Source organism: Talaromyces atroroseus, assembly GCF_001907595.1.
Source record: "Talaromyces atroroseus strain IBT 11181 chromosome Unknown scaffold_7, whole genome shotgun sequence".
Taxonomy (NCBI): Eukaryota; Fungi; Ascomycota; class Eurotiomycetes; order Eurotiales; family Trichocomaceae; genus Talaromyces; species Talaromyces atroroseus.
The window spans coordinates 569,617-594,001 of NW_017971439.1; the positions used below are offsets into that span (position 1 = coordinate 569,617).

The window sequence follows — 24,385 nt, forward strand, 5'->3', positions numbered from 1 at the left end:
ATGGTTAGTTACTCTCTTTTCCCCTTCGGATTTCCAGTCGACTGGTGGCACGTGCTGACTGCCTACACGTATAGGAAAAAAAAAGGGGGGGGGGTGCTAGTTCTGGACCAGTCACCGCCGGCCTGCCACGTCTCAGTTTGCCGCCTCACTTTGATGTCGGTTTATTTCTATGGGCTTAACTTTTCAGTGTTTACATTCGATCATCCGATTCTTGGGCACGGAGGACTCCGTACGATAGACAGAAAATATGCTTAGCGCCTTAGCCGGCAGTGGGCTAGTGGCCACCCTGCAGGTTGGTTGTGGAGCGAAAACATGTCCCTTGACTTGACAACAGACACGAGCACTGTCCAGTGTGTCTAGCAGAGTGAAGGTGGTTATCATCATACGACTCACTCGTTGAATCGGGATAATAGAACCAACCGTTGCTTGCCTGCATGAAATTATACCTGTTCATGTATATGCATTGCGCAGTCTAACGCAATGCAGTAGGTAGTTTTGACTAAAAACGAACGCTCAAAGCTCTCCTCTATCTAGCTAGGTAAGTAGAACCCTGAACTTTTCAGATGCAACTCAATGATAAAACGCATTACCGTCCCCCATGCTATGCCCGATCAACTCCATACATAACGAAATGGAAATACTCAATTGAAATGAATCAACTCAAAGCAAAAAAAAAAAAAAAAAAAAAAAAAAAAAAAAAAAAACATGATATTTTGAAACGCTCGCTTCGATGCCATCAATCGGGTATGATCAATCAAATCAATGTCACATAGTCATACACATAGTTACATGACCTCAGTATTTGTAATCAAAGAGATCATACATGAAACACCACCCAAGAAGAAACTCCGATTGTCCTTCTCTTTCTTGCTCGTTCGGAAATAAAGAGAGATTGCGTGTCAACTTTCTGTGTTTTTCTCCCGGATACATCGCTGCATATATACATCGCGTTTTATGAGTCAATAGATAGGTGATTTCTTCTCCCCGGAGAAAGGATAAATGGTGGTTGTAGTTTGTATTCATTGACTGATGGAAAAAGTATTAGCGGTTTCCCTTTGGTAATTCAGAATTGGTGACTGACCTTATTTTCTTTTCGGTTTCCTTCTCGCTCATCCTCGGAGGTGGTTGGACAGACATACGATATCATCGCGATATAAGGTTGAGTTGGAAAAGGAGTCTGTGCTTGCTGATAGGTGGTAAAGAGGGGGGTATGTTATACACCTGCATCATCGGCGATAGAGATACGGAGCCTGGTTTTGCATTGATAGCAACGTATCTGCTCGTTGGAAGACGTCGCCTGCAAAGAAGCGGTCGGTGTAGGCATTTGCTGGCGTAGATGGTATGGTTGCTTGGACAGCGGGTCCCAATGCTGCACTTAGAGGCGTGGCAGGCAAAGCGGATGATTGTGGGGAAACGCTGGTAAGTCTTCCAGTATGGTGACTGAGATACGGTGCCGATGAGGATGGGTGGTGATGTTGAGTGGTAGAGATGGTAGAAGAAGGTGCGGCAGTAGTGGTAGTGGTAACGGTAGCGGTGGTGTTGGTCTGTAATGGAGGACCGTAGATATATGGGATACTTGGGGCAGCAGGCAAGTTCGCAAAATAAGACCAAGGGGACGTTTCAATCAATCGCCCTGCCTCTCTGCTGGCCTTTTGAACAGGTCGTAGGATGGAGATGATGTCTGGCGGTAGGAGCTGCATGTTCCTCACTTCTCGCATATCAGTCACTAGGTCGACAAACGACTGCATAAACACTTTGCACAATTGCCAAAAGTCCTTTTGATTTCTTGTTCCGCCTCCAGGCTCCTTGACTTTCATCGTCAATAGCTTCTGTCCAAGTGCTTCGGAGCTTTCATAGCATGCATTGCACCGTCGTATGAGGTTATTCCACATGATACGGATCTCTTCAGGTTCTCTGGTAGTTTCCGCTATTTCTAGACACCGAGAAAATTGGTGACTGGCAGAGGGTAGAGCGCGGAGTGCCGCGTTGTATGCCGACGTGAGTTGCTTGAAAATCTTCTCGAATATCTGCTCTTCTACAAACTCATCCAGTCCAGTAACTGGATTGATCCGATTCGCAGGCATCGTTGGGATAGGTGGGAACGCCTCTCCCGAACGAGGTGTTGTTAGAGAAGATGCACCTGATGAATTCAGTACTGCAGCAGTCCGACTATTGGATCGGCTTCGACTGCCGAAAACGCTCGGCGTGGTTTGGCCTGGAGAGAGAGTAGAGGTCTGATACACTGCACTGGATGGTACCGGAGCTGAAGGTCCGCTTTGAGGATGTTGAATCATAGTATCGCTTCTGAACCGACGTATTGGCTGAGTAGGCTCTCTTGTTGGAGTTGCCGCAAACGCAGGCAAGTTGTCGGGAGAATTTGGCACCGGTTCCTCCCTGGATTCGATAACAGGCCTGCCACTCACAGGATCATTTTCTTTTCGAGTGGCTAATGATGCCCCGAGACTAATACAAGCATTGCGTAGCTCCAGAAGACTGCCATACATCATGAGCATAAGCGACCGAACATATCGTGGGTCGCCTTGCTCAACGATTTTCTGTGTTCCTTGGCGAAGCTGCGCTCCTACATGTGTATATGCCATCAAACACGTCACGCATTCACGCTTAATGTCGCTTGAGAGTCTTGCAAAATCTCGGTTGTCTGGATCCATGTCGACTATGCTTTCTAAGGCCTCGTTCAGTTGTTCCACATGTGTAGACGCATTGTAGAATACTATCTCCAAACTGTGCCGTCGCGCGTCGTCTCCCTTGATCACATTGATCAAAGTAGACATGTGAGAGTGAATTTGAAACAAGGAAAATAAAATCCCCTTGGCACCTTTGACGATTGGTGCATGCGCTGTCTCCTCTCTATGCTCGGGTAAGCTTGACATACGCCGAGATGGCCCGTCCCTTATTCGTCTGCGTTCGTCGCGAGGACTTCCAGGACTGGAAGAGGTGCTGCCATTTCGCCCGCTACCTGAATTGGTTCGAAGAAGGGAACCGTGACTGAGACCTCGCAAGTGGCTATTTCGATATGGCCGCATTTCGTCGAGCGTCGACAGCTCTGTTCTGCGTGAAATCAGCCCCATTCGCTTGTTGCGCGCCGACAGGGGTATTATTCCTTCACTGTTGCTACGGTTTCGCTCGCTGACTCCCGGAACAGGGGCGACTCCAGATCTCGAGAAGCCCTGTTGCAAAGACGCCTGGCCTGAGGCTAAACGTTGGTGAGACCTCAGAGGGATAGGCGGCGGTCTTGAAAGGTTTGGGGATCGCGGGTCTGACGAACCGTCGCCGGTGCTAGGTATCACAGGAAATCGACTATTGCCACCGCGTTTCACAGGTTTGGGAGTGTCAATCATCGGTTCGCTCGCCTCGCTGCCGCTCTCTGGCTCCGGCGTTGCGCTTTGTCGTCTGGTCTTGAGGAAGCGTTTCAACTCTGCAGTCACCAATACTTCCTTCTCGTTTGTCGACATGGGCAGAGCTGCTACTTCGCCCTCCTTGTCTTCTAGAACCCGCCTAAGAGGATATTTGAGGAAATTTCCTGACACCTTGAGGATCTGTAATTTATTCATATCTGCAAGCCCTGACGGTAGATCATCCAAGCGATTCTGCATTATAGAGAACACACGCAGTGATGTAAGCCGTCGCACTTCATCTGGAATCCTGCTGATCTTATTTCGGCTCAGGTCTAAAATCTCGAGCAAGGGCAACTTATAAATCTAGTTTCAAAAAATTAGCATTGATAAACCGGGAGTCGAGGTTGGTGATGATGATGTCAACGAACCCCCTTTGGAAATTCGCGAAAGTTATTGGCGCGAATGTTGAGATAACGTAGATGAGCGCATTCTCCGAAACGGTAGGGAATACGAAGAAGTTGATTATTAGATAAAGAGAGCCTGGCTATTGTCAGCATGATTCAAGACTCTTTCATGGGCACATTCAATTCCCGCATACCTTTCCACCTCATCTTTGATTATATCGACGACTTCCTCAGGGATTTGCGCAATATGTGAATGGCCGAGATCAATCGTCAATTTCGGCCGCACAACATCACTCACGGCCTCGTTGCCGGCCAGCGACCGTTTCGTATCTTGGATTCCATTTTCCACTGTCCGTCGAGTCAACTCGATGGTCTCCTCCTGGGTGAGTTTCTTTATACTCGATTTCCGAGCGGTCTCAGAGTTTGCATCCTTGGCGGCCTTGACCGTCTGCTGCACATATTCGGGATCATCGTCGATACTTGAGGGAGCGCTTTGCGCTGAGCCGACTGATGAAAAACTCGACCCGGGTGTGGTGGTAGCTACTGTCATATCGTCGTCCATGCTCATCTGAGTTCGAAGGGAACGTGGTACCTTGGTAGATTCGTCAAAGCGATACATGATGCCAAGCGCGATGCGTAATTGAAGTTGCAAGCACCCCTCCTCACTCGGCTGGTGCTGCTAACCACCAAGTTCCACTCAGATTGCCGAGAAACAATACGCAGTATTATTCGACCGATTCAAGAGCCTCTTGAATAGCGTTTGCACTGGAAAAACGCATAATCGACGGTCGCAACGCAACGCAACGGCGTGTCCTCAACACTGTCTCGGCATTCTCGGAGTAGCTTCACGAAAAGATGTACGAACGAAAATCGGGGGGTGAGTAGCGAAAGCGCGCAAAGCAGTGCTAAAATGGTGGCAGGGTATTGTGCCTGCCTTTCTCTTTTGATAGCTGCGGAGAAATGTGGCCAACGCGAATAGAGCTCGGTGCAAGGGAGGCGCTTGTGGAGGAGTCCAAAGGGTGACAAACACCCACCGTATGTACACGTCAGCGAGGGGAGAGTATATCCCACAAGAATAAATTCAGGTTCGACTGGAAAGTGAGCGAGTGCAGGTTTGCGTTGTAGGAGAGAACAGTCGTGGTTTGCAATCGAGTGAGGATGTTGCTATCCGCCGAAGCCCGTCTCCGGTGGTCTTTCCCCTAACGAAGCCCAACGAAGCAGGTAAGTGGCAGGGCGTAGAGGGTAGCACAGCACAGCACAGCGAGCAAGCAAGCGAGTTCAGTGGCAGGAAACACACTGGACGTTGACGTGACAAGACTGAAGCTGAAGACCAGACATTATGAGCTCTCTCGCATTGGTGGGTCTGGCAGAACCCAGGGCTTGGCACTGCGCAATTCTTCAGGAGGCTGGGAGAATATTATATCAAGTGCTGCCCACATATTGTGTGTGCACTCGATCGCCTACGCAGTGGCCTAGAGTACCTAGCCAGTGAAGAGAAAGGGCTGAATTGGGAATATATTTATACAGAGGGTTTATATCTTGCATTCGCATAAGAAGAAAAAAAGAAAACCAAACCAAAACAACCATCCTGTATATCATACATGTAGGAACAATGAGGAAGCAAGCCGCAGATTAGACTTCGTTTTCTGGCTCGGCTTCAGGCTCAGGGCCAGTGTCGTCGGCAGGCAACGCAGCTTCCGGCGCTCCGACGAATGCTGCAGCCTTTTGGTCGAGGACTTGAGCCTGAGTCTTAGCCCACGACTTCCAGTCTTCAAAGATCTTGTCTTCGAGGCCCATCGAGACGTCCAGCATGCGAGGCCCAAACACTGCACCGTTCGCTTCGGCCTCCTCGGCCGCCACCCTTTGCTCGATTTCCTGTCTTAGGCGGAGACGGTAGAACTCTCGACGAGCAATATCATACGCAGCGGTCTTGGTCATGTCGGGCACGTTGTTGAGAAGCCAGAGCTGTCGTTGCACCACGCTACCACGCCTCTTGATTAGTGCCAATTCGCGTAAAGAGTGATGGAAAGACGAGAGAGTAGCTGGTCAAAGCGTAGGAAGATGAGCATACCTTTCACCGTCAAGTCTCTTGCCTGCTTGTTGTATTCGGCTCCAGTCATAGTTCTCAAAGTCCTTTCCGGTCTTTTCCAGTATGATTCGAGGTCGTGCCAGTTCCCACGGATGATCACGAAAGAACTCCTTTCGAAGTTGGTCTTCTTCATATTTGATTTTCACGGGCTGAAAGAGTTTGCTGGGCTTTTTATTGCGATTCGTCGTCCTCCTTTTGTTCACGCTCTCGTAGTAGACCTCGGTCTCTGAAGTTTCCGGCACCGTCCTGACGCGCTGGCGCAGGTAATCGTGTTGGATGGGCTGGTGACGAACGATAACCTGTGCTGGAGGTATGTCACCGATGATATCAACCCATTCCGGTAGCCTATCTATCTTTGCGCTGGCCTTTTGGCGGAGAGCAGTCTGTCGAACTCGAAGGGCGGTTAGATTGTACTTCCCCATGGTGTGTCTGTCAATAAGGTGGTAACGGGACGGCGAGTTCTCCAGTAAAAATTATCAAATTGGGCAATATCGTACGGCTCAACTGAAATTCTAGCCAGCTAGATATAACCAAAAAGCAATGGCATTGAACCGAACTGAGCTTGAGCTGTCGAAGACGACGTTTCGTTCTCCCGGGCGGCTTTGCAGAAAAAGACGATCCTTAGTCGCAAATTGGAGCGCTCCGATTGGCTCTGCCGCAGCTCCGCAAGAAAGTCCATGTCGAGTTGGCGATTTATTTTTACTGCTACGCCTTTTTTCTTGCTCTTCGCAGGGAACAAACACAAAGCGCTTGACTATCCCTCTTTTTTTTTTTCTCCCTTAATCCCTTTCTCTTTAACCATGTGCCGATGACTGAAACCCGCCATGTCCTCTAGCCGATGCCGAATCTTCACAGATCTGCGCAGTCAGCACCTGCTTCAGGGCCAACTGCTGCGAGAACACTCTCGATGCACGCCCAAAGCGTTGTCAACCGCCGTGGTAAAATTGGATGCCATCGAACAGTCCATCGCCCTCTTGCGGTCAAAGCAATAGCAGACATTTTTATACAATCGTTGGTGGTTGCTGGCTTTTGCTCTGACCACGCGCCTCGGAAACAACTCTCCCCCATCTACAGAACAACCAAACAAAGCAAATTATCCACCTTCGCAACCTCTCCGATTAATAGCTATAAGAAAAAGCATGCCGAGAGTCTACCTTCCGGGCTTCGGAGTTTTCCATTCGCTAGCCATGTCTCCCACATTCATGCGAAGTCGTTGAGCACCTACGCCGTAAGGAAGGATTCTGACGACCAGCACCATGAAATTTCCGATGAAGACACGAGAAGTGATTCTACCGACCATAGGGAACTAGCTACCGATCTCACAGAAACGGAGCAGTTTGCCCTACGTTTTATTCCAGGGAAAGGGCGAAGCGAATGGTCAACTTCATTGAGGCGGAGATTGAACGTACCACCAAATCAGACAGCACCAACGAGGGCCTTTAAAACAAAGGCGAGGTTGTACAGAGGTCTAGACAAGCGCATTCTCGAGAGTAGAACGCAGGATTTTGCACATGCTGGCGATCTCAATCTTTTCCTGGGAGCACTCAACGATAAGTCCAAGTCCAACCAATATGTTTTCAGTCTATACAAACGTCTGCCTTCGCCGGGCGTCAGAATTCTTACCCGGAATGAAAGAATCAAGCTTCTGCATCGTTTTGCACACCCGCCAGATAGACGCCGGTCTAATGCCCGCAACTTTCTGAGCATTTTCGATGATATGATTCAGTCTGGCTTTACGCTTTCCAGATCGATGTATACATCTGCGATATATTTCATATCCCACAAGGTACCTGTCCTAGAGGGACGGGACCTGCAAGATGCCATCACTGTCTGGCATCGAATGGAGAAGACGCATGGCCAAATTTCAGACAACGTGGTGTTTGAGCTTCTCTTTAGGATTGCTTCAAACACGGGCAATTTCACAGTGGCCGACCGCATACTGTCAGAGATGACGTCTCGGGGAATGGAGCTTTCTCGAAATGGCCATATGTCATTAATATACTCCTACGGGAAGAGGGGAGATGTTGATGCAATACACCGAATGTTTCAATCCTATGTCCATTCAGGACAAATAGTTGACACGGTTGTTCTCAATTGCTTGATTTCGTCTCTTCTCAACACAGGAGAACTAGAGACGGTTGAACAACTCTATTCTTACATGATGCACGAACACAGAAAGACAATCGGCATCACCCCGAAAGAGCGTCGGAATGCCGTGTTCGGCCCGTCTCTGTCCCCTGAATTTGCTGTTTGGAAATTGAATGCCAAAGGACTCAGATCGGTATTCGACAACTACCTGCAGTCGAGACGAAAACTGCTCGATGAGAAGACGCCATCATTGCAGAATGTTGTTCCCATTACTCCTGACACGAGAACATTCCATATCCTTTTTCGCTACCACTGCCTTTTTACAGGCGATATCACAGCTATCAGTCGGCTTTTGATGGATATGGAGCAGGTCTTTGATGTGCCGCCCCGACCAATTGTTTATTACTTTCTGTTCCGTGGCTTTGCTCTTCACCAGGAAACAAAGGGTTGGACGGCTGAGAGGCTCCGGGAAGTTTGGAGAGCATTTAGGCGTACATTATACGAATCCTACACGAGAGTGGGCCGTCTTGAAAACGGTGAGGCGTTGTCACCAAGATGGGAAAATCCGCTACAATCAATCTGTAAAGTCGCCGTTGAGCCTTCTCACGACAATGCAGGAGAGCAAGAAGAGAAAAATCATAGAACAGGGGACGGAGAGACCCAAGGCCAGATATCTGCTGAAAGCCAGAGCCACCGCGACAACATTGAAGGCGACACCATCCCGGAGGAGGAAAACCTGATGAAACTATTTGACGAGGTTGAGCAATTGGGACAATTCCATAGACATTGGTATCCCGACGAGAAGTTGTCGCGACGAATTGAGAATGGTGTCTTCCTCAGCCGCGAGCTCAACATTGTCATCTTGAAAGCCTTTGGTGCTCATTTTGGAACCAATACTCTACTTCGCGTCTTTTTAGAGATTGAGAGGATGTGGAAACCCTGGAAGAGGTTGGGGCATGATGTACAGGGCGTGAAGAAAGAGCTACAGAAGCAGCTCGTTAAGGCGCAAAACAGGGAGCGGCACTCGTTATAGCCAGCATTGCCAACGGGCCATTGATGCATATACAATATATCTGCCGCTAGCTTTTTCTCTGTATTATTAGTCGACTAGCATGCATACTTTGATAATTGATACCAACTTTGACCGTCTACCAAGCAGCTGTCAGACTACCATGCCAGCAATGGAGAACTTATTAGAGGATGTTGAAAGAAAGAAAGAAAAAGCAGGAAATCGGCCTCAGGCTTTGTTATCACGTGGGAGCAAGCAAGCACCTTCCCTTATATATGCGGTCTTCCCCGCCGACTTTCTTCTCTGCTTCATCAATCTCCTCTTACTACCTAGGAGCCTGAGCATATACGTTTCTTGCGTTTCTCAGGCTATCGTTGTATGTTTTGATCTGGCCTGGCCTGCTTTTCTATTCCCCCCTTCAACCATTCGGTATGCATACCCTTCAGACCGGCCCCAACACATCAGTTTTGATTATCTGCTTGAACATCCAGTGAGATATGAGCGCTGCTAACGCCTATCAGGTGCTCCAATCACATCAGCCAGCAGCAACCATGGTGCGTCCCTCGGCTTCGCGCAAGCCTGGCAAAAACCCCGCAAGTCAGACCTCTGATACTATTTAGCCCACCGTTCTATCACTGACTGTCTTGACTCTATTAGAACAACACTGTACAGGAGCCATTCCGTCTGATGGACTTGCCGCCAGAACTTCGTAACATGATCTACCGGCTTGCGGTTGTTCGTAAAACAGGCAAGTGTTACACACTCGTGCCACCAGCTCTTGCCCAGGTATCCAAAGATATTCGCACTGAAGTCCTGCCTATCTTTTATGGCGAGAACTCGTTCTACATCCACATGGACATCGATGTAATTGAATACGAAGAGGGCATCTTCCCTATCAGGACAGACGACGACAGCAAGTTGGAAGAGTTCCTCGACATGTGCTCCTGCCTGGCCGCCACTGGTGGGCTTAAATTCATCAAGGTGTTGAGCATGAACTACAGCGAACCAGTCTTTGAGGATATGAGCAACTTCCTCCTTGGATTTAAATTCATCGGTGAGAGCAGCACTCGCCAGAAATATCGTGATCGGATTGGCGATGACAATCTGGACTGGAGTAATCGTCTAGCAGTGGTCAAGGCATTCGAAACCACCCTAAAAGAATCTGCCGGTGAATTTCTCGGGCAACTGAAGGCTCATGTTCCAGTCTCCGATGTTATCCGAGCGCTTTTCGCGGTAGCTAAGCACTGCCATTGCGCAAACAAGTACGTGGAGCTGTCGTGGGATTACGGCCACTAGACGTTCAGTTATCAGGGGGTATTGAGATGGAATGAGTGTGGTGGAGGAAATGGACAAATAAACAAAGGGGTAGTGCAATTTGAACTGACAACATACAAAGATGGATTTCAGGCAGTGATAAGCTGTGGTATTTGCATGCGAGGATGACCCTAGAGATCTTTTGAGTATGACTCTAATGACAAACACTAACTTCCTGTTGAAATTCTCCCCCCAACTCTACTGATATGGTACCGATAAACGACAGCCCCAATTCAAGAGGTGAATGTCATGATAGATATGGGAGAGAACGCCTGGTTCAATGTAAGAATGAGTGTATTTTCATAGCTCGACGAACTCTCACTGGGTCTTACTGTGATATTTTTGCATGAGCCGTTGGCGAGGAGGAAAAAGCATGATAATAATACTGATAGATAGACTTCAGAAGAGCAGTAAATGTCTGATGAGCCAAAATAACCATGGTACCATATATCACATGACCCAAGGATTTCAACTTCCCGACACATCTTCACGACGCGACTCGACACGTTTCCAGCACCCGAGGCAGTTCGTGCAGTGATTGCGACATCTAAAAAGAGAAAATGAGAGATTAAAGGACTATCCGAGATGCGTCTAAGACCGAGCCTCATCATGCAGATATGGTAGCAGATCACCAGCGTTTACGGGTTGATATCGACTTTACGTTACGACGCGTCTTTGGAAAGTCATCATTTCGGTTGGTGTCTCCTACCTGTAGTTACATGTATCATGATGAAGAAATTTTGACAGGAAATATAGACCACTGCAACGCCAGGTCATATCAGCAGTCGTCGACGGTCACGATGTCTTCCTGCAGGCTGCTACCTCCTTTGGAAAAAGTCTTTGCTTTCAACTGCCCGCTGTTGTTAGTCATGGCGGTACGTGTTTAGCCTCTCGAGGAATGCGAGGGTCGTAATCTGAGCTGATGGAATTGGACAGTGACGCTTGTAGTATCACCACTGCTTTCGCTAATGGTAAGACACCGAAAACCGCTTTTGGTCTTTTATTGAGAGCGCCTATTGAAAAAAATTCATATTTCAGGTGGATCAAGTTGCTGCACTTGAGGCCTACGGAATCCCTGTTGCGACGATCAACGGTACTACACCATTACCGGAAAGAAAGGCGATAATTGAGGATCTTCTATCGGGGCATCCCAAGACCCGACTACTCTATGTCACTCCAGAGTTCTGCTGCACGGAAACTTTCCGGCGCAACCTCATCCGCATTCATGCCCAAGGAGAACTGAATCGAGTGGCAATTGATGAAGCGCATTGCATCAGCGAATGGGGCCATGATTTTCGCCCAGCATATAAAGAGCTTTCTTGGTTCAGGAAGACTTTCACCAGTCCCCTGGTTCCTATAACCGCGCTCACAGCAACAGCTACGCCCAAAGTGCGCGATGACGTTGTGAAACTGTTGGGTCTCGATAGAACCTCGATAAAATGGTTCCATACACCATCTGCACGTCCCAATATTCACTATGAAGTCAGGTATATCGAAGGAATCGAAGAAGATGACGACGAAGAAGAAAAGCGAGTACAGGATCTACTCCAATGGCTAGACTTTGTTCGAAATCGTCATCACACCCGTCACAACCGCGATAGCTGCTCGACCGATACCAATGTCAAACCTCCACCTATTTCGGGGATCGTCTACGTACCCTTGCGATCGGTTGCCGACGAGCTCGCCCGCATCCTTTCTTGCTCAGGCAGAGATATCCACGCAATAGCCTACCATGCTGGTCTGCCAGCCTCCGAACGAAAACGAATCCAAAACATGTGGGCTTCCAAAGACACGACCGCGGATGACATGAATCAGCAAAACGGTGCTCCTAGACCGGCCTTTTCAATCGTCGTAGCCACCAACGCCTTCGGAATGGGTATCGATAACCCCCACGTTCGCTTCGTGGTCCATTGGACACCTCCGCGAAGCTTTGAAGGTCTCGTGCAGGAATCAGGCCGAGCAGGCAGAGACGGACGCGCCGCGGTTTCCATAATCTACTACAACCGCAACGAGCGAGACCGGGTCTTTGAACGGCTCAAAAAGGACGAAAACCCACACGGCGGCCGCGCCGGTAATCGCTACGCACCTCAATCAGCGAATTCCAAAGCCCGCTCCTTGCAGGCGCGAGTTGAGAGCTTTGGCAAAGTAATAGCCTTTTGCGAAGCAACTAACCGGTGCAGACACCAGATCATCAAGGAATTCTCCGGTGACTTGGAGTTGGAGAATATCATGTCAAGTCAGACTACAGATCAAGCCTCCTGCTCCTCCTCCTCGTCGTCATCTCCATGTGACTTTGCGTGCGACGTGTGCAAATATGGGCCTGAGAAAATCTCTCGGCAAAAGAAAGATATGCTGAAGTTCACTGCGCAGCTAGAAGCCGCCGTTATGGCAGCGATGCTGCCCGGTTATGAGAGCTTTTGGTCTTTTTAACTGATGTCTTCGTTTTTCATTCACTATTTTTATCTTCTTTCGAAAGACACATGTCCAAGAACAGATACAAAACGAACAGACCTAACTTTACCCTAATGGAAAAGAAGGATTGCGATCCCGAGTACTTAGATATATATTTTTTATATGCCCCAACCAGACGATCAACAATCATTCATTCATTGCAAGAAGTCAGCAAAACAAAAAATGGAGATTTCAATACAGACAGATGGGAAGATTTTTATTTTATTTTTGGTACAATCAAGAAGCACTCAATTAACCGAGACCAGAGAAAGAGGGGAGAAAAATCCGAATTTTGTGAACTGACGATATGAAATGGTAGTTAGTGGATGAAAACATCGATATATTGTTAGACATGGATCTCTCGCTTCACTCCCAAAAAAAAAATAAATAATAAAATAAACGGGTTTCATTGGAAGTGAAAAAAACAATGACTCGTAAATTTAGACTTAGAATCAAGAGGTAATAGATTTCATGTGTGACGACAATAGCACTCCCCTCTTTTCACGAAAGGGGAGCGAAGAGATATATGATCATGTTGAGGCAATCACAAACCCGGTGGTGGCGGGACCTTTGAATTTTGGAGAAAATAAGATTAGCTCGAATACAACATAGAAAGACACGAAAACAGGGTTTCTTACAGCGTTGTAGCTTCCACCACCAGGGGGTGGTGGTGGTGGAGGAGGGGACCCCGATCCCCCAGCGCCTGGAGGCGGCGGTGGAGGCTCGGTAGATGATGATGGAGGTGGATGAGGAGCAGCGGCAGTAGTTGCTGCTGCACTACTGTCTGCTGCGCCTCCCTGTTGTTGTTGCTGTTGCTGGGCCCATTGTTGGTAATATTGATAATAAGCAACGTAGTTCTGATAGCCCCCATAAGCCGCATATGGATCCTGGCCATTGTAATATTGAGAATATTGAGCAGCATAGTCCGTAGTGGCTCCCGGAGTGGCTCCCGGGGTGCTCTCAGCTGAAGCACTTGGTCCCGAAGGGCTCATGGATGCAGCTGCCGCGGGTGACTGCTGATGTTGATGTTGTTGATTATGGTGATGATAACCTCCGCCGTAGCCACCGCTATAACCACCGCCGCCATGTCCTCCACCGTAGTGACGCTCACCCCGTTGGCCATAGCCGCCATAATTGTGTTGAGGGGGGTTCTCTTTAAAGCGTTGATATTGTTCACCAACGTTTGATAGCAGGTCTAAGCAAAGTTCCTTGGCGACTTTCACCTGCTCGGGATCGGGGCCACTGGTTATAGTTAGTAAGCGACGACGATGATCATCCACTGTAGTAGTACTACAAAGAACCGATAGCACTTACGCAACATGCAAATACATGGGCTCATCGCTCTCACGATCTGTACCATGTTCTCGAAAGCCGGACCCACGTCCCTTAATCTGAACTTTGCAGCCGGTCTTCTGTTGTATATGCTTCACATATGCTCCGCCCTGACCGACAACCTGAGCTCGCAAATTAAAGCCAGGTATCGGCTCTAGATCGATAGGGATTCGCTCCTCGGGCCATTTTCTCTGGAAGCCAATTGATAATCAGCAGGTTTGATCACATAAACCCAGGGTCTACAGGCAATCCTACCCGCCCAAATTCGTCTCGTTCCACTTGGGGCTGTTCTTCCCGTCGACGGAATCGGCGCTCATCTACCAGGTTCGGTAATTCCTGCTTCATAAGCTCCTCGATCTTTTCGATGGCCTTATCGAGGCCCTCTCGGGTGGTACTGGTAACGTGAAGGTAAAGCGGGGGATTCTGATGCGGTAAATATTAGATACATAATTGCGACTGAGGCGATAACAAGACTTACCGTAGGAGTGGCCATGGACCTATCTGGATAATAGCTACCACGGGTCGTGACATCTTGACAACTTGAATAAGCATGGGTCTTCAACAACCAAGTTTGAAATATAAAAAACATGTTTGGGGGTAACGCGTACCAGCGCCAGTTTCTTCTTTAATCTAGATCACGCAGCCGAGGTCAGCAGATGCAAAAGAGGGGGCAATGAAATGCTATAATTGACAGGGTAAGCCTCGAGCACTGATATAAAAGCAATGCCATTCAAAAAAAAAAAAATATAGAAGGGAGGACCCAATTGATTTGGCTGGAGCAAGGTAGAGAGAACCATGCCCTGGGGCCTGGGAGTATCAGCAAATTGATAACAGGAGTTTATTTACCATTCTCTGCGTGGAGCCTCTGGTGAGAGCATAGCGGTTACGCAGGCCGTTCACATCGATATCTTTGATATAGTCTCCATCGGCAACGTAAACGTCGTTGTCGAGCTTGGTAGAACCATCTGCGGAGGGGGCTGTTTTTGCGGCGGGACTTTCACTCTGTGGGACGATCGTTAGGATATGAAAAGAGGGAAAAGAGACGTTTGGAAGGAAAAATCAAAAAAAAAAAAAAAAAACTCACCGAAGCGGGAGGCACATCAGCAGTCTGAGGTGCCTTGTATGTGTTTCTCATCTTCCTAGCGTTCAGCTGCTCGTTGATTTTGGCAGCAGCAGCAGCTGTATACACACCGTCAGTCAAACTTTCGGCAAAGCAATCCCAGAGAACATTACCTGCAGCAGCAGCGGGATCCTGTGAGCCTGCAGACTGCGCGGAAGCTTCAGCGGCCGGACTGCGAGGATCCTTGCTCAGCGGACTGCGCTGTCGAACCGAATCGGATTGTCGAGAGGTTGGAGATCGCGACCGGCGGTCAAATCTGGATTGTCGACGGTGATCAGGTTCAGTTTGGTCAAAGCGAGATCGCTTTGCGCGGCGCTCGTCGTCGGCCATCTTGCAAAGCAAATTTTCTCAAAAGGTATCAGTCGAGATACTGCGTATGGCTGTGTCCGCACGAAAAAGAAACGGCAAGGCGTGGAAGAATTGAGGCTTTGTTTGAACTCTGAAGTTTTTACGTGGAGAGATGGCCGCCTTGGACCAAAATGGCATAGCGGCACTGGGCCTTGCCTTCAACCTTTAGACCTTTTGACCTTTTCTTAGTTCTGCTGCAGTTTTCAATGCGTGTACCTGCACAATGCTACTGAGTACGAAAAGTTCAATGGCTTTTACTCAGTATACTCTTCTACGGTCTATCGACTCAGCGACGCTTTTCGAGCGAGGATGTAATTCTTGTGATTCGCCCGCGGACTTTTCAACTGCCTCCCCGGAGACGTGTATTGTAATTACCGGTCTGCATACTGCATCAGCAAGGATGAATATACTGCATAAATCCATAGCTTGCTAACATATAACTTTGAAAGGAATTTGCTAAAGGAACTAAGTAACGCTAATTTTCAGCTACGTTTTAATTGAACCTGAGAACAGAGAGAATTCAGTCTCAGAAGCACCTGTTTTGAACCTCATATTGCTCGTGTAGTCATACTCAACCTGCACTCCTAATTGGCCCGGGCGGGAATATGGGGTATTAGCGGTAATAAATTACACCGCCAATGGAACGAAGCCGACGTCGGCGGTCAGAAATAGTGACTCTTTTCTCTCCCGCAAGTTCACCTTCTCTCTGGCCAACTCCCAGTTCAACCTCCTCTCAATTATCACTTGGGATTGAGAGAAGGCCGAATTTTGGCTATTATCTTCGCTCAACTCTACGGCAGAGAAGCCCCTTTCACAATGGCTTTTCGCCGTGCCCTGGCCAAGCCAGCGGCTGCTGCTGCTCCTCTGTTATCAAAGTCGACTACAACATCAGCAGCTTTCCGCCATGGTCTCTCAAACTCCCCTTCCTCGTACCGAATGACGAGCAGCTCTACTTCTGCTCTGGCATACAAGGCCATGCATCGTCGGTCCCCTCTGAAGCTTCCCGTGTCCGACAGCGCTCCCCAATGGGACGCCCCAGCCGCTGTATCGTCAATCTTGTACGAGACGCCGCTGCCTTCCACAAACCCCCCCAAACGCCACGTTCTGAACTGCCTTGTCCAAAACGAGCCCGGTGTTCTGTCCCGCGTCTCTGGAATTCTGGCTGCCCGTGGGTTCAACATCGACAGTTTGGTCGTTTGCAACACTGAGGTCGCCGATCTTTCTCGCATGACCATCGTGCTGCGCGGACTAGAGGGTGTCGTTGAGCAGGCTCGTCGCCAACTTGACGACCTTGTTCCCGTATGGGCTGTGTTGGACTACACTGAAGCCCCCCTTGTTCAGCGCGAGCTCCTGCTCGCCAAAGTGAGCACCTTAGGCCCAGAGGCTTTTGAGGAATTGCTAAAGCATCACCGAGAAATGACCTCCGATGAGTCCTCAGGAGGAAACCCGGATAATTCTACAATTGAGGACTCGGATTTCCACCCTCGTAATATTCCTGCCTCGCAAGCCCTGCGACACAAGCATGAACATCTTGACGCTATTACCCGTCTTACCCACCAGTTTGGCGGTAAAGTATTGGATATCAGCACGAACAACTGTATTGTTGAGCTGTAAGTTTGTTTGTTTTTTTTTTTTTTTTCTTGTCAAGTCATTTGTCTGCTTGTACCACAGGATTTTGATGATGAATTATTAACACAAAACTAGGTCCGCTAAACCAACTCGTATCGATTCCTTCCTCAAACTTATCGGTCCCTTCGGTATTTTGGAATCAACCAGAACTGGATTGATGGCCCTGACTCGTTCTCCTCTTACAGAAGTTCCAGACGAGGTTGAAAAAGAGGCCGCTGATGTTGTCGATGCTAGCACCCTTCCTCCCGGTTAAGAAGAAAGGATCTCATTAGTTCTGTTTTCTGTTATCTGTTACTTTTGCTGGAGGGAATGTGCTATTTATTACTGCAATTATTATTATTTTTGAAAGCTAACCCGGAATGATTGTAATCTTGTAATTAAGAATTCAAAAATCTTTGTCTCATATATCCAATACCCTTTCAAAAGCAAAAGATATCGCTACCAGTCAAGCCCTCTTTCAAGAAAACCGATCATCCAACGTCAGCGAACAATCAAGGGAGGTATAAGTACAACAAAAAGCAAGGCTGTAATGATAGGGAAAAAAAAAAGATCCCTTAGCCAAGCTAAATCCGAATCTTGGCACCAATTCCTTTCCCCTGATAAAATATCGTTGTCGAATACTCGCCCAATGTAATGCCAACCTCGGCTTTGGCGTCCATGAGTAGCGTGCCTCCCAAAGCTTTTCGTACGGCATCATAACCGACTCCACCCAGTTCAGGAGTAACCGGTAATTTGGGTGTTTGTGAGATGCCTGGTGGGACTGCGAATGGAAAATTGGTATAGTCTATTCTACCGATAGGTTCGGTGTGGTTGTATAATGCTGTGGCGTCTATGCTGTTGATGTATAGTGTCGAGTGGCTCAAGGGGGAAATGAGAGTGAAAACAGCTGTGGATGACCAGATATGCAACTATCCAGAGAAAGATACACCGTTAGTCTTATCGATTCATTAATAAATGCTCAATAACACGATTATGACCGTAAGAGGCTAGAGTCTAGAGACTAAAGTGCTCTCCTATAACTTAAAGAGATGCCATGAGACGTACCGTTGCGTCCTTGATGAAATATGGCTTGCCATTTTTATCGTTGTCGTCATCATCATCATCATCAGGAGCTCCCAAGTGCGGAACCATGATGTCAAATTGTATATTAGATAGTGCCCTTCCGATATCAGGCAATGTTGGAATAGAGCCCTCGTGAGCTTGCAGAGTTACTGTAGTATTCCAGCCTATAAAGAGATTGTTTGTTCAGTAACGGAATTGACCCAATTTCTCGCGAAAGCATTCTGATAATGAATTAATTACCTGACACGTAGCTCGAAAGAAGCTCGCGGCCCCTGATAACCCCAGTGTCACCACTAGAAGCAAAGGGACTCCACAAAGCCTCAATAGAGACACCTTCGTTGTCCCCCGAGACAACAGACAATGATCGACCCGTCACATGGGCGAGGGCGGTTCCATTAAAGAGCAACAAGCAATCAATATAAGGTATGGTGGCAGAATATGGAATAGGATTGGTAAAGTTGACCGTGGCTTTCAATGAGACGGTCGAATGTGTCGTATGCAGTATTTCTAGCGTTTCAATTTTCGGTTTAATCAGGCCTCCAATGGAGCTTCCGAATGGGGCTGTGAGAAAAGATTCAAATGATTAGTGTCTCAAAACATGGGTCATTCATTTTGTGTGGATAAGCCTAGGAAAACAGCCCACGTTTGACATCAATGCTCCCCTGCGCGGGTATATCATGTACGGTGAACTGGCCTAGCGTTGTTGCTAATTCTCCGTCCACGAGTACCTGTAAATCCAGATTGACTGGTTCGCTTCCAAATAATATTGACTGTACGACTTCAGAAAATACATCGTTGTCGGTAACTTGTAGCGGTCCGTCTTTAATTTCAAAGGTAACCAGTAATAATGGACGACTACCGTCCGTATCATTGATACGGGTCGCATTGGAAGGCTGCCACTCGCTTAAGTCGAGAACACCGAACTTATCACCTTGATAGTAGACATCGACATTTGCCCGCACCCGGGGGATATCCACGTCAAAATTCATTTCCTCTGGCAAATCAACCATGACTTTTACCATAGCAGACACTTTTGGCTGTGCATCAGGAGAACCGGGCTCGGCAAATGGGTCTGGTAGAGAGAAATGAACATCTGACATGGAAAAATTTTTGATCAACTGGCCAAAATCATGGCCGGTCACAGGTACCGGGATAGTAACGCTCTTTAGCAGATCTACCATCCATGCAGGAGTCGATGAAGAAGGTGCATCCGCGCCGCGAACGTAGATGATGGTCTTCTGGCCTTTGAGATACCCCGAAATGATCAAATCGAGAGGAGAATCCTTCTTTCCCGGACAGGCTTCTGTTAGTTCCGACGGTAGATGCCGAACAATACCACTGACGTCAACATAGGCGGGCTCTGCAGGCTGTACGTTGACTTCGTTTGTGGTCATGTCAGCAACCAGGATGTATGGATCAGTCGGGATGCAGTTCGGGACGAAGATATCAAAACCCAGAGGTGGTATGACCAGAGATAGAGCGTAGTCATTTGAAATGTTGACTGCAACTTCTACAGCAATGCCAGGATCCTGCGGCTTCCATGGATTCTCATGCACATTAAGCTTGGTTACACTGATAGACGGTAGATGAGGAATATCTTGGCCTGGGAAGCTGAGGTCAGTATGAGGCCCAGTGAGTAATTCCTGATAAAGATATATTAACTAACCATCAAGCACCTTATCCGCGGTAATGATCTGGCTGCCGAATTTCAAAATTCCAGATTTGATATCAACATTCGCAGTACCTTGTACGCGGAGCTGGGTAAGTCGTCCACCCATCCACTTATCCGCAACTTGCCGAATGCCATCTACATCGCCTGATTGCAGGTCGGCTAATATATTAATGTAATTTGAGTGTCCCTCTCGAATATTGACTTTCACGGCGGGCAAAGAAGCACGACTAAGAAGAACATTATCGTACTCTGGTAGATAGACGTCGACTTGAGCGTCGCTAGTTTCAACCTCTCTTGCAATCCATGTTGCAAATCGACCCGTGCTACGAATGAGGGCTCCACTGACTCGCGAGCCATCTAGTAGAAATTCACCCTGTATCCTCACAGACACGCCTTCGGATGTGGCTGAATCAATCGAGATCTTTTGAGGCGTGAAGACAGCAGCTTCTTGTGCGTATTGTTTGACTGCAGACGGGGCAGCAAAACCGAACACCAGAGTCAAAAGAACGGCGGCGATCAGAGATGAGACCGCAATATTTATAGGCCAAGAGGGGCGGCGGCGTCGTCTGGGGGGATCTTCGGAATCGACCGCACTCCGTGATGTCGATGTCGATGGTCTCCTTTGGTCTTCCGTGCCATAAGATATACTGCGTGAATCGTCATGGCGAAGAAGAGGGGCGGATTCAGAGCTTAGGATAAAGGATGATGATCCAAATTCACGGTGTTGTTTGCTGGGATGCGGAGAAGTGTCTCTGGAGTTCGTAGGCGCCCTGCCCAGCAGCGGCGCCGAGGGGTCGTCTATCATGATAATGATGATGGTGACTTAGACAATCAGCGGACACCTCACCAGTACTTCAAGAGCGTTTGCCCATAACCGCTGGATACTGTTCATCGCCCCTTCGGTAATAAGCCAGGTTCTGCATTAGTCGTAGGAACATTCCATCTGTTGTTCTAGACCGGGGTTGACGTTGCCTGTCACGTGCGGTGTTGATAAGATGCCTGGCCTAAGGCAGTACTTCGATAGTAGCACTCTGTCCAACAGTGTTTTCCTTATAAAGCTTCACATAAGCATATACTAATGCTAGACCTAATTAGGCAGTCACATACTCCGCACGTTCCGAACTCCGAGCCAATCACGAACAGCTTAAATAAGCGACAATCGGTGACTCAGGCTTATCGTAAATAATTAATTAACTAGTCATGATCCCAAGCTATAACTACAAGCTCCCATAGTCATACTCACAGACTTTCTCTTTTGTTCTACACGGCAGAGCGTGCCATTGATCAATCAAATATTGCTGCTTTTGATATTCAGACAATAATCTTCTTGTTGCAATACTTCCAACACCCTAATCAATGGCTACGAGCCTCAACCTCGGGGCAGTCCGCACTGGACTCGCACCCAAATTGACCCAACAAATTCATCCCAAACCGAGAACCTCTATGCTGCGACGAAAATACTCTTCAGCCACTACACCACCGGTGTCCCCGTTCGCTCCTCGTCATTTGCTATCCATTGCGGATCTGACTCCCGCCGAATTCACAGCTCTAGTTCGCAATGCCTCGCACCATAAACAGGCCATTAAAAGCGGCTCAGTGCCTCGCAACCTGCTGGGTGCATTGTCTGGGAAGACGGTGGCCATGATGTTCAGCAAACGCAGCACTCGTACTCGGATTTCGACCGAAGGTGCTGTGGCCCAATTGGGTGGTCAACCGATGTTCCTGGGTAAAGACGATATTCAATTGGGGGTCAATGAGTCACTCTATGACACAGCTCTTGTGGTGTCATCTATGGTCTCAGCTATTGTCGCCCGAGTTGACAAGCACCAGGACGTGGCGGCTTTGGCCAAGCATTCTACAGTGCCCGTTATCAATGCTCTATGTGACTCGTTCCATCCTCTGCAAATTATTGCCGACTTTCTGACCATCCACGAGGCTTTTCCTGCGCGGCCTACTGCGGGGCTAAATAGCCTCGGCATGGAAGGGTTGAAGATTGCTTGGGTCGGAGATGCGAACAATGTTTTGTTCGACATGGCCATTGCTGCTGCTAAGATGGGCGTTGATATCGCTGTTGCTACACCGAAGGGATATGAAATTCCCGCAAGCATGCTTGAGATTATCAAGCAGGCCGGATCGAGCGTTTCTTCCCCGGGGAAACTTATCCAAACCAACGTTCCTGAGGAAGCAGTAAAAGACGCCGATGTCTTGGTCACGGACACGTGGGTGTCTATGGGCCAAGAAGAAGAGACCATCAAGAGAATGAAAGCCTTTGAGGGCTTCCAAATTACTGCAGAGCTTGCTCAGCGAGGAGGCGCAAAGAAGAACTGGAAATTCATGCACTGCTTACCTCGCCACCCTGAAGAGGTCAATGACGAGGTCTTTTACAGTCCTCGTTCTCTGGTGTTCCCCGAGGCGGCGAACCGGCTGTGGGCAGCTATTTCGGCACTTGAGGGTTTTGTTGTTAATAAAGGCAAAATTGAATAATGGATGTACTTTACGAGTTATGTGAACAGAAAAGACATGAGGAAGAGAAAAGTTCAATTAATTTAGTCAATTTGGCCAAAGCTTCATTGCCATACTCTAGTTGTCGCAGGTCCTTAACTACAACTATATGACTGTCGCTAAGAAGCTTCACGGAATTTTCCGCGAGCCTAAAAAGTACATTTTACTAGGAAGGCCTGGTCCACATTTGTCTCTATAGCTGCTGGAGGACCCCTCAAGCGTTCGATCTTGATCTTTTCCTACCCTCTCGTGTTTGCCTCGTTGATGAGTTACCAATACATTTGTTTTTGTCCCATCAGCATCAAGACCTTCATAACCGCCGCTTATGTGAGGGTTGCAGGGCTAGCAATCGTATAGCACAGCGGTATTAGAAGAGAGATTAGGTGAATGGCAAAGTGTTGGAAGTTGGCTATAAAGCGTCTCTTGCTTCTAGACTATTCTTTACGTCTAGTTTACCTTTCTGCAAGATAGAGTGTCGCATTGATATCAAAGAAGGTCATTCAACAGGCTTCATATCAAGTTCAAATCCCATTTCTGGTAACTTAATTCCAAGGAGATCAGCCCACGCGTGGCGAGATACTGAAGTATCCAAACCAGACCCTGCACCCAGGTAAGGTATCAAAGAAATCCGAAATCTGGGGTGGAAAGCAGCAGACCGCCAATCCAGAATCCTTCTCACTTCACCATGCTTGGGGACGATAATATCCGTAGGTCCAAAATCCGCGTTATAAAAAGAAAATCTATTTCCGAAACCGGGTACTGGTTGGCTTGAGATTTTCTGGAGATATTTTTCAGATGTTCGACGCTGAAGCGGCCCTAAAAGTCGAGTGTCTCCATGATGGAACTCTCTGCTTCCACAATCAAGAATGGCTCATAAACCCCAAGGTCTGTAACACTTTTAAATAAGGGTGAGTGCAGTGCGGAAAGGTCAGAGCAGTACTGCGCAACAGTCGTTGCTATCTCGTCTCTGTGTGCAGAGGAAAGAGATGGCCAAGCAGACCGCAGCGTCTGTCACTCAATGGGTCTTAGAAGAGGAAAGGTGCGGTTCAAGTCAGTATCTAGACATGAGAATATAACATCGGGGACTTGAATGTGTGGAATTTGGGCAGCGAGAAAAGTCAGAGTATTGCTTTCCATCTCTCAGCCCTCACATAATATCTTGACCTTGTAAATTAGTGGAGGTTTGTGCCGATTGCCCTTACTGTCGAAGACGACCCAGCTTGATAGATAACATCTTTGAGTAGTTTACTGTAGGCCGAAAATAAGCTATGAGCTGCTATGCTGGTAGTAGTAGATGTCATCGTCATCTTCTCATGTAGCCACTGCATCATTTGAGGTTTCTCCAGCTGCTTTTTCACAGCTGAATCTCGTACCAACCTGGTAGATATCACTCCCTAATTTCGAGAAGAGGCTTCATTGTAGGAGATAGTAACTGCCGCTGCACGCACGCGGTCCAGACTCGAAAGTTCGAGCGAGAGCGCGTTGTAGGCATGTGTAGTCTCCTGTTCAGGGGCGACATAGTATGAAGCGTTGCGGACAATGTAGATGCCATGATACGAAAAGAGCTCGCGCGAGGACATGATACGAGATATAACGGCGCTGCCAATGGTGCCATTGGCCCCAGTGAGGACGATCGTACCTTTGGAAGGCATAGTGTACTACTAAAGACAGTGATTGTATAGAGCTTGAACTATGAAGAAAGAGAGAGAGTCCAATATCAAACCGCTGGATGAGCTCCAGGCTTATATGCTGTTGGAGACATGCTTATTGTATCAACTTGAAGCCAATGTTGGCTTCTACATACTAATTTCTAAACCGTGAATAAATAGCCCTAGCAGTATATAGTGGAAACCCGCTAGGAAATTTCAGTCGCCGTTCGACGGAGAGGCCAATCATATTTGGTTAATGATAAATTGCCTAACTAGGTAATTATTGTCCAGCATATCGCCCGTCATGAACCAGCGTGCCAGTACTGTAGCCTCAGATAGAAGCGCTCTGTCTACGGAGCA

The 24,385-nt window shown here is 48.0% G+C and overlaps 10 protein-coding genes across 10 annotated transcripts, besides 1 other annotated feature; 5 read left to right on the plus strand and 5 right to left on the minus strand.

The window, feature by feature from the left end:
• Positions 1–1,226: 1,226 nt before the first annotated feature.
• On the minus strand, positions 1,227–4,379 carry UA08_05666 (hypothetical protein; the record flags this gene model as incomplete). The annotated part of the gene is made up of 3 exons (XM_020267961.1): positions 1,227–3,719; positions 3,785–3,896; positions 3,955–4,379. The coding sequence occupies 3 exons, from the start codon at positions 4,377–4,379 to the stop codon at positions 1,227–1,229; spliced, it is 3,030 nt and encodes a 1,009-aa protein (XP_020119117.1).
• Positions 4,380–5,392: 1,013 nt separating this feature from the next.
• Positions 5,393–6,271, minus strand: UA08_05667 (37S ribosomal protein S25, mitochondrial; the record flags this gene model as incomplete). Its single annotated transcript, XM_020267963.1, has 2 exons — positions 5,393–5,741; positions 5,832–6,271. The coding sequence occupies 2 exons, from the start codon at positions 6,269–6,271 to the stop codon at positions 5,393–5,395; spliced, it is 789 nt and encodes a 262-aa protein (XP_020119130.1).
• Positions 6,272–6,673: 402 nt separating this feature from the next.
• Positions 6,674–8,970, plus strand: UA08_05668 (hypothetical protein; the record flags this gene model as incomplete). The annotated part of the gene is made up of 2 exons (XM_020267964.1): positions 6,674–6,828; positions 6,975–8,970. The coding sequence occupies 2 exons, from the start codon at positions 6,674–6,676 to the stop codon at positions 8,968–8,970; spliced, it is 2,151 nt and encodes a 716-aa protein (XP_020119129.1).
• A 527-nt stretch (positions 8,971–9,497) lies between these two features.
• On the plus strand, positions 9,498–10,242 carry UA08_05669 (hypothetical protein; the record flags this gene model as incomplete). The annotated part of the gene is made up of 2 exons (XM_020267965.1): positions 9,498–9,500; positions 9,604–10,242. 2 exons carry the CDS (start codon positions 9,498–9,500, stop codon positions 10,240–10,242), a joined length of 642 nt encoding a protein of 213 aa, XP_020119350.1.
• Positions 10,243–11,060: 818 nt separating this feature from the next.
• Positions 11,061–12,690, plus strand: UA08_05670 (hypothetical protein; the record flags this gene model as incomplete). The annotated part of the gene is made up of 2 exons (XM_020267966.1): positions 11,061–11,135; positions 11,299–12,690. The coding sequence occupies 2 exons, from the start codon at positions 11,061–11,063 to the stop codon at positions 12,688–12,690; spliced, it is 1,467 nt and encodes a 488-aa protein (XP_020119349.1).
• Positions 11,209–11,241: a repeat region (Identified by RepeatMasker using a combination of RepBase library and repeat library created with RepeatScout).
• Positions 12,691–13,255: 565 nt separating the features above from the next.
• On the minus strand, positions 13,256–15,493 carry UA08_05671 (hypothetical protein; the record flags this gene model as incomplete). Its single annotated transcript, XM_020267967.1, has 8 exons — positions 13,256–13,279; positions 13,350–13,953; positions 14,026–14,234; positions 14,299–14,466; positions 14,522–14,574; positions 14,652–14,673; positions 14,890–15,045; positions 15,128–15,493. 8 exons carry the CDS (start codon positions 15,491–15,493, stop codon positions 13,256–13,258), a joined length of 1,602 nt encoding a protein of 533 aa, XP_020119127.1.
• Positions 15,494–16,327: 834 nt separating this feature from the next.
• UA08_05672 (Acetolactate synthase small subunit, mitochondrial) lies at positions 16,328–17,393 on the plus strand (the record flags this gene model as incomplete). The annotated part of the gene is made up of 2 exons (XM_020267968.1): positions 16,328–17,121; positions 17,216–17,393. 2 exons carry the CDS (start codon positions 16,328–16,330, stop codon positions 17,391–17,393), a joined length of 972 nt encoding a protein of 323 aa, XP_020119126.1.
• Positions 17,394–17,703: 310 nt separating this feature from the next.
• On the minus strand, positions 17,704–20,679 carry UA08_05673 (hypothetical protein; the record flags this gene model as incomplete). Its single annotated transcript, XM_020267969.1, has 5 exons — positions 17,704–18,048; positions 18,185–18,366; positions 18,443–18,763; positions 18,846–19,805; positions 19,869–20,679. 5 exons carry the CDS (start codon positions 20,677–20,679, stop codon positions 17,704–17,706), a joined length of 2,619 nt encoding a protein of 872 aa, XP_020119346.1.
• A 551-nt stretch (positions 20,680–21,230) lies between these two features.
• Positions 21,231–22,358, plus strand: UA08_05674 (Ornithine carbamoyltransferase, mitochondrial; the record flags this gene model as incomplete). The annotated part of the gene is made up of 1 exon (XM_020267970.1): positions 21,231–22,358. The coding sequence occupies one exon, from the start codon at positions 21,231–21,233 to the stop codon at positions 22,356–22,358; it is 1,128 nt and encodes a 375-aa protein (XP_020119128.1).
• Positions 22,359–23,770: 1,412 nt separating this feature from the next.
• Positions 23,771–24,028, minus strand: UA08_05675 (hypothetical protein; the record flags this gene model as incomplete). The annotated part of the gene is made up of 1 exon (XM_020267971.1): positions 23,771–24,028. The coding sequence occupies one exon, from the start codon at positions 24,026–24,028 to the stop codon at positions 23,771–23,773; it is 258 nt and encodes an 85-aa protein (XP_020119392.1).
• Between the last annotated feature and the right edge of the window lie 357 nt (positions 24,029–24,385).